The following is a 13566-nucleotide window of genomic DNA, read 5'->3' on the forward strand; positions in this document are numbered from 1 at the left end:
ACTTTTTCACTAGGAGGGTGGTGAAACACTGGAATGCATTACCTAGGGAGGTGGTGGAATCTCCTTCCTTAGAAGTTTTTAAGGTCAGGCTTGATAAAGCCCTGGCTGGGATGATTTAGTTGGGGATCAGTCCTGCTTTGAGCAGGGGATTGGACTAGATGACCTCCTGAGGTCCCTTCCAACCCTGATATTCTATGATTCTCTAAAAGATCCACTATACACCAGTCATTGGTTTCTACACATGGAGGCAAGCTGGTACAGGTTTGCATGTGATTTCCTACAAAGGAAAGCTGGGGTATTTCAAAATAGAAAGAGTACATGCAGCCTCTCGCATTATCTGAAAAATTCACATCAGTTGATACTCCCTGAGAATCCTGCTAGAAAAGTCAGTGTTCACATGATAAAATGTACTTGCACACCTCATGCATGTAATCCAATCAGAACACTCAGTTTAAAATAGTCAAAATAGACTGGTTTCCATGAAACTTAGATTTCAACAAGATAGTATTCTCCCAGACAGAAGTTCCATTGGAAAATTTTTGATCAGCTCTAACAACATGATTTTTGAGTCACATGATAGCTGAAATGGCTGGAGGTAGAAAGTTAAAATGTGGCATAGATATAGCCCTCAGCCAGGAAAAGAGCCTTTATTTTTTCAAGAGAATATTTTCTTTTATCAGAGTTATGCCTCTGTGAAAGTCATCTACTGAGCATGCACAGATATGGTCACTAAGTACACGTAAAGCAGCATTTACCCTTCTGTGTGTCTGGCTAATTTAGCTACAAGGGCAAAAGCGTAGGGGAAATATATTGCTGCAAATTGGTCGATACACTTACGGCTGAAGAACTGAAGGTGCAAAGGGCTTGAGCCCTGCTGTAATGTGGCCGAGTTCCTTTGTAGCTAGGGAAGAAACCTGCACAGGAGAGGAAGAACTCTTGCCATTGTACTTCATAAATCTGTCAAAAGAGGGACTCATTTCCACCAGACTCTTAGGTCTGGTCTGCACTACAGCTTCCGGTCGATCTAAGCTGTGCAATGTGAGTTACGTTAGCAATATAACTTGAGTCGACGTAGCTTAGATCTACTTACCGTGGGATCCACGCTACGCTGTGTCGATGGGAGACACTCTTCTGCTGACATTACTCCACCTCAATGAGAGGCGGAAGCACAGAAATCGATGGGAGAGCGTTCTCCCATCAGTTGAGCTGGTCTTCACTAGACTTGCTAAAACGATGCCGCTGCATCGATTGCAGCAGCGTCGATTTAGCTCCGTAGTGAAGACAAGCCCTTAAAGAGCACCCAGTTAGGGCATTCCAAGCCAGAGAATTCCATATTATGGAACTGATCAGAGCCTTGAGTAGCTCTAGAGAATAAATAAGAAAGAAATATATGGTCCATTTATTGGCCAGCAGAGCTTCTTCATCCTGGAAAGCAAAGCTCCTTTTGTTGTTTAAAAAAAAGTCCGTCCCCCTTTTTTTTTAAATTGCTCAGTAATCTTTCCTGGCTTCTCAGAGAGAACACAAAATTAGGTAACAATTAATATTTTGTATAATGCCCAAATATACAGGCTTTATGATGGAGACCATAATTTTTGGTGGATTTATAGCTAGGCAAAATTTGGGGTTTCGAGTTGTGCAGTTCAATTTTTTATGTTTTCAGAATGAAATATTCAAACTTTTTTTGTTTCAAAACATTTTAAACAAAAACGGGAATGAAATATATGTGTAAACAAAATAAAGTCAAAATCAGAATGAAATGTTAAAATTTAATCAAAACAAAATGTTTTGATCAACCTGACACTTCTCGGGTTTGTTCTGAATCTTGTTTCAGAGGAAGTTCAATTACTTTTTTGATTTTGTTGTTGTTCTTTGTTTGTTCCATTTCAGAATGGAATTTTTTTTAAATTTCATGTATAAAAGGGAAATCCAGTTCCCACACAGTTCTAGCTGCGATATCTTTTTTATGAGGTTCTCTTGTACTCAAAATGGAGGGCACTGCAGTGTTGCCAACTCATGATTTTATTGCAAGTCTTATGGTAGTTGTCCTTCTTAAAGCCCCAGGTCTTGGAATCATGTGAACACCTGAGAATCTCAGCTTTGATTTTTAAAGATAAGTACGTTTGTAGCCCAGAGGGTTTCAGAGAAAAGCTTAAAACCATTATTCAAGTGCATTTGAAAGCTTCAACCATCAAAGAAAACGAACCCCAATTTATTTTATTTTTTAAAATCTTGAGATTTTTAAGCTATTAGTGTTTCGGGGGAGGAGCTGACTGGGGGGGCTATTTTTGTTTTTTTGAATGCTAGAGGCTAGCAATATTGGGATTACTTTTGTTTAAACTTTTAAAAAATTGCCAGGGGCTAAAAACCAAAAATGGGAAATGTCAACGCAAAACCATGGGTTAGGATAAAAATATTTGTGTTATTGTAGCACCTGGAAGCTGGAGTCATTGACCAGGACAGCCTTGTGCTAGGCACTGCAAATACACAGAGCGAAAGGATGGTTCCTGCCCCAAAGAGCTTACTCTCTCTCTAAAGATAAAATAAGAGCTGACAGGTGGATCCAGGTAGCCTGCTCCTGCTGTCATTAGGATTCCACTGACATGGGCTCCCGTTTGTTATTGTGTTTCTGTTTTGTTTTTGTTTTTTAATTTGATACTTCCCAGAAATGAAGCAATGGCTGAAAACTTGGAGAGTGCAGGTTTATACTTAGGCACCAGTGGAAACAAAATAAGAGATCAGAATGCTAAGAATGGGAAAGGATGAGGGGACCAGAGTGATAAGACTTCACAAAAGGAAGCTAAAAATGACGGTAAGTAAGATCTTAGCAGTAGAGAGAGAGACTAAAGGGCACTTGATTTCAAACAAGACAGAATAATTGGAGAGAGCTCAGAAGAGAGGAACAAAACCGGTGAAAGGTTTGGAAGATAAGACCTATGAGGAAAGGTTAAAAGAACTAGGCCTGTTCTATCTGGAGAAAATAAGCTTAAAGGAGACATAATTGTCTACAGATATGTAAAGGGAAGGTATAAAGAGTACGGGGATCAATTTATTCTCACCAGTCAAGGAGGACAAAACTAAGAAGAATGGTTTTAACCTTTAGAGGGCCATGGAGGAGTATCCTCCTATCTGCTGTGTGCTCTTTACAGAAGACCTGGAGACAAACATCCAATTTACATCCTGTCTCCAAGCAGCAGAAAGACTGCCTTTTTCTCCTCTGTTTCCCTCCCCTCCTCCAGCCCCACAGCCAGTTCCCAGCCCAGGGCTAGACTTGCTTCCCATGAGCCCAATGTCCTCCAGACTTCTACCCATCTTCAAGCACTGCTGGCCCCACCGACCTGTTAGCTCAAGCTGCCGCCTCTGTGCTTGCTCCAAATACTTCAGGTCTTGCTGTTTCCCAGTCCAACAGATGCGCTGAATACTGGTAGCAGAGATAAGTGGGCCACAGACTTAGGTGGAGGAGAGAGGGTTTGTCCAGCATGAGGCAGCAGGAATGGTTTCCTTCCCCCCTCCCAAAAAAATCCCAACCTATCCCGCTCCCTAGCTGCTGGGAATCTTTCCTCTTCCCTGGTATAATGACCCCACAGCAATCTGGCTAAAGCTCTAGAAATGTGGCCCTTCTCCAAGGTGTTGAACACACTGTAGGCTGGAATGAGCCATTAGGCTGTGCTCCGAGTAAGTGGTGGTGTGGAAGCTGTCCTGCCCTGGGAGTAGCCTGGGTGAGAATTGTGACTCAGACTGTGTGCTGTTCATCCCCTGCACCTCTTTGCTGTGGGATCTGGAGTAAATTACTTCAGCCCTTTACAGGGTACAGTTTATCCATCTTTCCCCTGTGTATCTGGCCGCCCACTCCTTGACCCTCTCTGGCCATCCCTTGCAAGTACTGGGCAAGCAGCGTCTGCTCGCTGTGGCCAGAGCCACGAAGGGTTAGGGGTAATCTAGCCCCGGGAATGATTAGTCAGTCTCTTGCGGATTAAATCATAGCAGAAAAAAAATGTTAAATATCCCAAAAGGCATTATCAGAACAACCCATAGAACAGTTGTCCAGGGGTGGCTGTAAAATCTCCATCGCTGAAGTTCCGCAGGGCTAAATCAAACTCCCATCCCAAAGGTGCTGGAGATTGTTGGAGAACGATAATGAAACCAGGCCTGTCACTGTGCAGCAGGTAGACAAGATGACCCAACGGAGTGCTCTTCAAAGCAAATGCACCAATGATCACGGAAACAGCCAACTTCACCATGCAGCTAAATCTGTAGTGGGGGCGGGAGAAGAGGCAGGGTGGGGGCAGAGCAGGGGTGGGAAGGGTGGGGGTGGGGCCTTGGGGGAAGGGGTGGAGTGGGGGTGGGGCCTTGGGCAGAGCAGGGTCGAGCACCCTTCAGCAAATCAGAAAGTTTGGTGCCTCTGCTCTGAATCCCCCCTTTACATGCTAGCCAGCCGTGCCGGGGATAGCAAGCTGCTCCTGCAGAGGGATGTGGTAGCAGGTGCTCAGCCTCAGTGTGCCTGATGTTTCCTGGGCTCCCCAAGGGCTGTGCAGCTCCACTCTTTCATTTGCTATGAGCTGTGTCTAAATGGCACAGTCGGACCCTTGATATTAAAGGCATGATTCTCTTCTCACAGGGAATCACTTCTCTCCAAAAGGCAAAGCTGCGCTGCATGAATGGAGATTTTGCTAGTATAGGTGAAGATGCTGAAGGGTGGCTGGAATTTGAAGCAGGATCTCTGCTTGTCTTGCATTACTGAAATGGCGGACAAGCTATGAACCCTCTTCTAACTTCAGCAGGATGCAATCTAAGTGTGAATGTATTAGGGCCTGATGCTCGGCTGGTGAAAACAGTCCTCCTGCCAAGATTTAAGCTTGCTGAGCATCTGGCCTATAGTTCTGAGATGCAAGTTCTTCTATTTATTTCTGTTTCATATTAGGTATCATCATTATCATGACATAGCTAATCACTTTGAGGATAAATACAGAAAGTATCTGAACACCTCATAATCCTACCATAACTAGGGCCATATCAGACCTCCAATAGATGCCAGTGGGATTATGTGCAGAGTAAAGCGCTACTCCATGTGAGTAAGTGAGGCGGAATTGGAAACTTTGAATCAGTAAAAACTAACATCCGTTTTATACTCTGCAGGTAATGATGACAGATTTAAAAATTTGAGACAGTGTCAAGATAAACTACTTCTTGTTTCTGTTCTCCCACACCTCCCCTTCCCTTCAGGTTTTTCCACCATGTTTGGAAAGAAAAAGAAAAGACTTGAAATTTCTGGACCGTCAAATTTTGAGCACCGGGTTCACACTGGATTTGATCACAGAGAACAAAAATTTACAGGACTACCTCAACAGTGGCACAGCTTGCTAGCAGACACTGCAAACAGGCCGAAGCCTATGGTGGACCCTTCATGTATCACACCCATCCAGCTTGCTCCCATGAAGGTAGTGTACAGGGTCTGGGTTTCCTATTGTCTTTGAGCTTTTCATGCAGGTTCCAGCTCTTGGCAGTTTTACAGGAGTAATGTTGGTACATGTTCTCCAGTAGGACTGAGGGTTATACTTGTTCATGCACCAAATGCATATTTGTTGGCCCAGGACCTGCTATTGGTAAGGTACAGATGGAATGCTGGGCCTGCCTGGAGTCTCACCGACTTCGCCACGGATCAATGCAGATACAGCAGTCCACCCGCTTGCTACCAATTTCAGAAACTGGGCCGTCATGTGTTACACTGTAAGTCAGCAAGTTTCCCTTCCTTTCCTTTCATCCCCACTATAGCCATGAGACTAAATCCTGGACCTTTTAAGTCAATTGGAGCTCTGCCGTTGACTCCAGTATAACCAGGATGTATGTGTATATTGCATTTGTCTCATCTTTCTTACAAGTACTAATAGCATTGTGGTAGCACACAGTCAGGATCCAGGCCACAGCATGCTAAGCACTGTCCAACCCAAAAGGAAGATTTTGTCCACATCCCAAAGAGCCTAGTCTGAGACATGCAACATATAACGTGTTAGTGGAGGGCTATACCCCAAATCAGTTATTAAATACTTTGAGGGAGAGAGAATACTCTCTCTCAAATGTATTTTTAAAAACAAACATAAAAATGACCTAAAATAGATTTTATGTGCATAAAAATGTCATACCTCCAAAGGGCAATTGGCACTGTCCAGGGTTAGGTGAAAGTGTCGCATGTCAGAGTGGACAACTGCAAGTCTCCCTTTTCCAATTGTATAGCACTCCCGTTTCTAGCCCTGCAGGGCTGCAAGATATCTGATCACACACCTGGCACTGGAGTGATTTGTCCATTTTGGGCCTTAAGCAAGGGTAATGTGGAGACAGAAGCACTACACCTGGAGAAGGAAGATTTAAGAAAATAATAATTAGGGCAGCTGTGTTAAGATCCTTTAAAATTGAGACGTTCTAGACTAAGCTCAGGGAAGATGGGTTAGTGGGCAGAGTGCAGGTGAGACAGTCAAAGGGGCATGATAAAGGGGCATGTTCAGATGGCTCTACTGTATCACACACCTGACATGTGAATGCATGTGTTTTCTCTCTCTCTCATATTCACACATGCTGCTCTTTCTTTCTTACGCTGACTCTGACTAGCCTAGAAGAGAAGCTCTGGGACTTAAAATTCTTATTGGCTTCTTTCCATCCACGAAAAAATATCAATTCTAAGAATACAAACCATCCATTTGTATTTGTTAATCCCTCCTTGCCAAAGTCAGGTTTACTGCCAACTGCTGTGTAATGCGCTCTCTACCGGCGTGATCAGGATTGTTGCAGAGCAAAGGATTTCTGGTGTGATTAAAATAGCTTGATGCTGTTGTGTAAAGGAAACAGCAGGAAGGCATTTGCCTGCTAGATGTCAATGCGAATAAGGACAATTGCATTCCACAGGCCCCCTCCGGAGCACCATATATCTGATCCAGTGGGTATTTGGCCATAAATTAACAAAGATGTTATAGAGAGGAAAAATCAGATTACTATTTTGCTGCAATCTCATCCATTTTATGGATTTTTTTTTTTGAGTGATCCGTCTTCAGGCTTAAAATCTTTTAAAATGTATTGGATTTGTCAGCTGCACATAGACGGTCTTAATTATGGGGCCAGGCCAGCAAAGACTTGCACATGTGAGCAGCTTTGCTCATGTGAACGGTCCCTTTGAAGCCATAGGCACATGTGCATAAGTGTCTGCAGGATCGAGCCCTGACTGACTAGGTGAAGAGTTGTGAGACCGTGTACAAAGACAAAACCTGATGCCATTGGGGTGGTGAGAATCATTTGCAGTTATTTTAATAGACAGACACTATCTTGTCCACCCTTGTATTTATGAAGTAGTTGTTTTTATTAGTCCTGGAAATCATATAGGGTCCAATCTGGCAATGGGGCTATGCATAAACTCCTATTGTATACTGTAGGAATTCTATGCACAGTGGACTTGCTTTCATGTTACTTGGTGGTTATCCACTTTTTTCTCTTTCTCTCCTCTCCTCCCACCTCCTCAACAATATAATTACTGCACAAGATCTTATCACCATATTCCCACCACCATCACCCAGAACAATCTAATTTGAGGACTTAAGTAAGGTACTTCTGGAAATTTAAGTCCCATTTTCAAAATTGACTTTGGCACAGATCCCCAAAGGTGCCTAATTCCCATTGATTTCAGGGGGAGTTAGATACCTGAATACCTTTGTAGATCGGAGTCTTAGTCACTTAGGAACCTATACTTTCAATGAGATGGAGGATCCTAAGTCACTTTTGACAATGGGACTTAAGCTCCTAAAACTCTTCAGAAGTTCCTTGGTGATTATCCCTTGTCTACACTACAATTAGCACATTTTAACTAATATAATTTTTATATTTTCTTGGAAACGTGCCCACAATATAATGTGTTCTGAATCACAAAATGATGGTGGGCTAAAAGCCCCTTTAAAATTTGTAAAGTGCAGTTTTAGGTCATAAAGCTGATATGGTAATAAAGGCATTGTGGGTTTCTATGTTTATTCTCTCTTTAATTACTTCTGTATCGAATGTGCCGAGTTTGTAATGCAAAAAGCATATTGCTAATGGCTAGTCCTCTGGAGCTAAAAGGTTATGTAGATTCTGCAGTCAGAACCTAAGTGATGGTTTTGTTGATGCTCCCTGAGACAGAATTGATTGGTTGCTTTGAGCCTAATCAAGTAAGGGAAAAACTCCCATTGGCTTCATTGGGCTTTGGATCAAGCCTTGTTACATAAGAAGCTGAGTTGGGAAGGCAAATAGACAGCAGGGATAGCAGTCACTCTTTGTCACAAGGTGCCACCTACTTGAACCTGAGCAACAATGACAAATGGGCACAGGAGATAAAACCCCATACATCCCATTCCAAGTAGATGCCTAATGTATTGTATCTACATCTGGCAGAGACCTGAAGGTTCTGTGCTTTTTTTTTTTTTTATACTTTGGCAACACTTCAATAGCTTTTCAAGTGTACTTGGATTTTCAGAAAGTCTTTGACAAAGTCCCTCACCAAAGGCACTTAAGCAAACTGAGAGCAGTCATGGGATACCAGAGAAGGTCCCCTCGTGGATCAGTAACTGGTTAAAAGACAGGAACAAAGGGCAGGAATAAATGGTCAGTTTTCAGAATGGAGAGAGGTAAATACCAGGGTCCCCCAGGGATCTCTACTGGGACCAGTGCTGGTCAACATATTCATAAATGATCTGGAATAAAAGGGGGTTAAACAGTGAGGAGGCAAAGTTTTTGCAGATGATAGAAAATACTCAAGATAGTTATGTCCAAAGGTGATTGCAAAGAGTTACAAAGGGATCTTACAATAGTGCATGACTTGGTAACAAAATGACAGGTTAAATTCAGTGTTGATGATAAAGGCAAAGAAATGCCTATTGGAAAACAGTCCCATCTACACATACACAATGATGGGCTCTAAATTAGCTGGTACCACTCAAGAAAGAGACCTTGGAGTCATTGTGGAGAGTTTGCTGGCTAGTGCTGCACATTAAGTATATGTTTTCAAAAAAGCTACAGCTCTTAGGAACCATTAGGAAAGAGATCAATAATAAGACAGCAAATATCACAATTCCATTGTGTAAATCCATGGTACACCCCTCTCTTGAGTAGTGTGTGCAGTTCTGGTTGCCCCATCTCTAAAAGGATATATTAGAAATGGAAAAGGTACAGAGAAGGGCAACAAAAATGATTAAAGGGATGGAACAGCTTCCGTCTGAGGAGAGATTGAAAAGACTGGGACTGTTCAGTTTGGAAAAGAGACGACAAAGGGGGGATACGAGAGAGAGCTATAAAATCATGACTGGTGCGGAGAAAATTACTAAGGACGTTTTATTTACCCCTTCACATAACACCAAAACCAGGGGTCACCTAATGAAACTAACAGGCAGCAGGTTTAAAGCAAACATAAAGGAAGTGCCATTTCACACAACGCACTGTCAACCTGTGGAATTTGCTGCCAGGGGATGCTGTGAAGGCCAAAACTATAACTGGATTCAAAAGAGAATTCGGTAAAGTCACAGAGGACAGGTCCATCAATGGCTTTTAGTCAAATTGGTCAGGGATGCAACCCCATACCCTGGGTGTCCCTAAGCCTCTGGCTGCCAGATGGGGGACTAGACGACCGAGAATTGAGCACTTGATGATTACCCTGTTCCATTCATTCCCTTTGAAGCATCTGGCATTGGCCACTCGCAGACGACAGGATACTGGGCTAACTGGACCATTGGTCTGACCCAGTATGGCCGGTCTTATGCCAATGAAATAGCTGGAATTCAAACTGAATTCACTGTAAGCTGGAATTCAAACTGAATTCACTGTAAGTACTTCAAAATTCATTAATTTCAAACATGTGGTCAGGAATAATGGAATACCCGTGCTCAAGCTTAGCACAATCATTCAAATATTTGGTCAGTACAGATGACCCAGATAGCAAGAGACTGTTGTGCATGTCAGAAGTTATATGAGTTCTGAAACCTATGCTTCCCAGGTCCCCATCAGAAGGAAAAATTCACTTGTGAATAAGTACAGAAATCAAAATTTCTGACAGGATGCAGAAGTTAGATCAAGCAGCGGAAACTTTCCAGAAAGCAGGGACCTTGTAAAGGACAATGGGGTAATGGTGGATAACCAATTTAACACAAGCTCCAAGTGCAATGCTTTGGGTAAGAGGGCCCGGCCCTGCTGCCTACCTGCCCTTCCGTGTGCCAGGTGTGCAATTCCCTGTGAGTTCAGGGACTGCAGCTGTGGTAAGTCCTTGCATAGACCTTGCAGTGTGGCTTCTTGCATTCCACCAGCCTTTTAAGGCCATGTCACAATCAGACCTGTTACTGGCAGTTAGGGTGTTAGAATTTCTGTATAATCTTCTGAGGAAAGCCAGCTTTACTCTAAACATCAGGAGGTGACTCATGCATAACGCTGCCAGTCTGTCACGGAAGTCACGGATTCCATGACTTCCGGAACCTCCGTGACTTCTGCAGCGGCCAGTGCAGCTGACACAGGGCAGACGGAGCAGCTGTTGGTTCTTTTCAGCTTCCCCCTAGCAGTCAGGTTCTTTATGCCCATGCTGCTTTGTGCATTCAAACTCCTCCTCTCCACCCGCAGCCAAAACAACCCAGATGAAAAAACAGTGTATTTGACCTAAGCTGCTTCATAGTGCAGTATTTGTTCAATATACTTTATAAACAACAAGCTAAAAATATCAAGACTTCAAACTGAATTAGTTGTCTTCAAATATACCCAGCCAACCGATTTCACTCCTACTGCAGCATGGAGCTTGGCTGAGGCTAGATGGCCTGACCATGCTCTGCAGCTGTAGAATACAACATGAATCCTGAGAGGTTTCCTATCTCCACAAGAGTAGCTGTGTAGGCAAAGCACAGCTGCTGAAAAGTCACCTGTGGACTCTACCTACCCAGGCCTTTAGAGAGGATGACTAGAGGGACTGCACATTTGCTCCTTGGGAGTAGTGTAGCGAAGAGCCTTAAATGGCCTGCACACACTAAAATGGTGCTCCTGGCTGGCAGTTTTTAAATGGAACTTTCAACTGGGAGAGATGCCTGAACAAACATTCCCATCTGTGATTCCTAGTGCTATCTCCCTCCATCCATCACACACACACACACACACACACTCCATCCATTACACACACACACACACACACACACACACACACACACACACACACACACGAGGAAGGGGGAGGAGCAGGGGACGCAGAGAGCCATATTGGAGATAGGATATTTCGACACAAGCTCACCTCCCACCCCAAAAAGCATCTCATCCCTCACCTATGGAGCAACTCCGCCATGAGCCTGTTCTTCTGAGGATCAGCCAGCCTGTTATTTACACCTCTGTGTAATCATGGTCAGGATTTGTGTCCCCTCTTCTGATATGGTCCCACTGTAAATTTGAATTCAGTATGAAATAGGAATGTTTATTGATAGGTGTTGCTAGTTTTAATTACTAAATTACTATAAAGCATTCAGGGAGAAACTTTCTTCTGCAGGGATAATGTTTCACTTGGGGGGGGACTTGCTTTGCTACACATTTAAGGCCTGGTATTACTTCCTTTATTTCCAGTCTTCCGCCTCTGCAAGAATAATACAAATACGCCACCTAGTGTGCGAGGATGTGTTCTACATTGGCATTAACTTGGTAGGAGAGTGAACGGAGCTTATTCTCCAATGTAACAGTCTTACAGGAAACCTATCAGTGCATGAACAAAACTAATTGAGTCAGAAATTCACATTTCAAAGACCAGTATATTTTCCATTATTGGATTGGTATGTTTGATACATCTACTATAATCCGTATGAACACACTTATAAACAAGGATGTTGATCCAGAGGGTTGTTTGAGGCATGCTGAATGGCATTAGTGTGAATGTAGGTGGTAAAAGTGTTAATAGCACACTGTCAATTTTAATTGACTCATTTCAGAACATTCCATTTTAATATTCAGTACCCTTTAAATAATGTCCATGTTCTTTAGTTCCTTTAAAATAATTCTGATGTTGGTGTTTGTACAGCAAGGGAGAAACTGCCTGTCTAAGATACCTGCCCTGCATTGTGATCCACTAAGGTGCACTGGTGTATGTGTGGATAGTCCATTTCAAGTCCATGAAATGCTACACAGTCACCAGGATCTGTATTATTGGCTGTCAGAGCAGGATCAGGGCCGAACTGACTGTACAGAAGAGAGTGTGAAACTGACTATATAAAAAAAATGCTGTCAAACATGCAAAGTAAATAAATGGAAAAATGTCCCATTCTCTCCCCCACCACCCCACCATATGTTTTAGGTGGTGTTTGTCACTACAGTAGGTACTAAATGTTTAAAGTCCTGTACCTCTAACTCAAGAAGAGTGTACCAAAGCATGAAGAATGGTCCTTGGGCCTGTTGAATCACTAAGATGCTTCTTTTTCTGGCCCATTTAGCCTGTGCAGACTGCAGTGAAATTCCATGCAAGGAGTGAAATCCTGACTTCAACAGGGCCAGGATTTCACCCAAGGTTTTTGAGTATCCCTGACTGCCATAGGCTAGGGCCTGGTAACAGTCAAATCTGCATTGCTGGTGTTGGCAAATTATATTAGTTATTAAAGATCTGAAGGCAAAATGTAGAAGAATTACAAACCCTTAAGAATAAGGGACCAGATCATAATTATCTTGCAAATCTGCAATTGCATAATTTCTCTCTCTATGCATCTTGGACCCAATTTTGTGAACATGCAGGTCCATAAATTTGCTCCTGTGAATAGTTTGTGTTGGGACAATAATGTACAGGTATGAGAATGAACTTCCAGGGTAAGTGATTGGTTTTTGTGTTAAATATCAACATTTACTAGTATCTTAAACATCTCATAACTAGAGCCCTGCAAATCCCTGGATATCCACTTCATATCCGCGGTCCATTTTTGCAGGTAGTGGATCGGATGCAGATACAGCCACGCAGGGCTCTACTCACTGGCGGCACCTGGCCTGAGGCGTCTGGCTCAGGCAGCCCTAGGGGCTCAGCACGCTTGGGGATGGCTGCCACCAGCCAGTGGTGGGGGCTGGGCGGCAGGCAGGAGTCAGGGTTGTCCAGCACCTGTTTGTTGCGCTGCTTCCTGTCCAGCAGCTCAGGCCCCTCGGGCAGTGCCAGTGTCCCCACTATGGCCCAGCCCGGCAGCACTGGGCATGCTCCTGGCTCCTGGGCAGCGGGGCCTGCCCTGGCCAGAGGAATTGGAGTGGGTGGGACCCTGGCATCCCACCCTTCCTGCGCTCACGAGTCCCAGGGAGCAGCACGTGATGCAATGCAAACCCTTCTCCCCAGCCCCCGCAACGCCTCTTCTCCTTGAGTCTGCCCCCGTGCCACCCTTTACCCCCAGTCTCCACCCTGGTACGGCCTCTTTCCTGCAAGAGCCCCGCTCCCGCTTGCTCATCTCCGCTCCCTTCCCCCCTCCCCACATCGCTAGCCCTTGTGAGACAACTTGCTACTGTGGGTGTGGATGCACATCAAAGGTGGCAAGCGGACAGTGGGTCGGATGCACGTTGATTCTGACAGATGCGGATTGGATG

General features: G+C 43.9%; 1 protein-coding gene across 11 annotated transcripts in view; it reads left to right on the forward strand.

The window, feature by feature from the left end:
• The window catches only part of PAK5 (p21 (RAC1) activated kinase 5), a 178841-nt gene that overhangs the window by 105882 nt on the left and 59393 nt on the right, over nt 1-13566 (forward strand). For 6 of the 11 annotated variants that reach the window (XM_073339626.2, XM_073339625.2, XM_073339630.2 and 3 more), the window contains one exon: nt 5221-5435. The exons of 2 other annotated variants lie outside the window; for them this stretch is intronic. In XM_073339626.2, the coding sequence (XP_073195727.1) occupies nt 5221-5435 (215 nt within the window). Of the gene's footprint in view, nt 1-2663; nt 2810-5220; nt 5436-13566 lie in introns of all 11 variants that reach the window. 3 more of the 11 variants (XM_078852357.1, XM_073339631.2, XM_073339632.2) reach the window with 1 other exon arrangement.

Source organism: Lepidochelys kempii, chromosome 3, assembly GCF_965140285.1.
Source record: "Lepidochelys kempii isolate rLepKem1 chromosome 3, rLepKem1.hap1, whole genome shotgun sequence".
Lineage (NCBI taxonomy): Eukaryota > Metazoa > Chordata > Testudines > Cheloniidae > Lepidochelys > Lepidochelys kempii.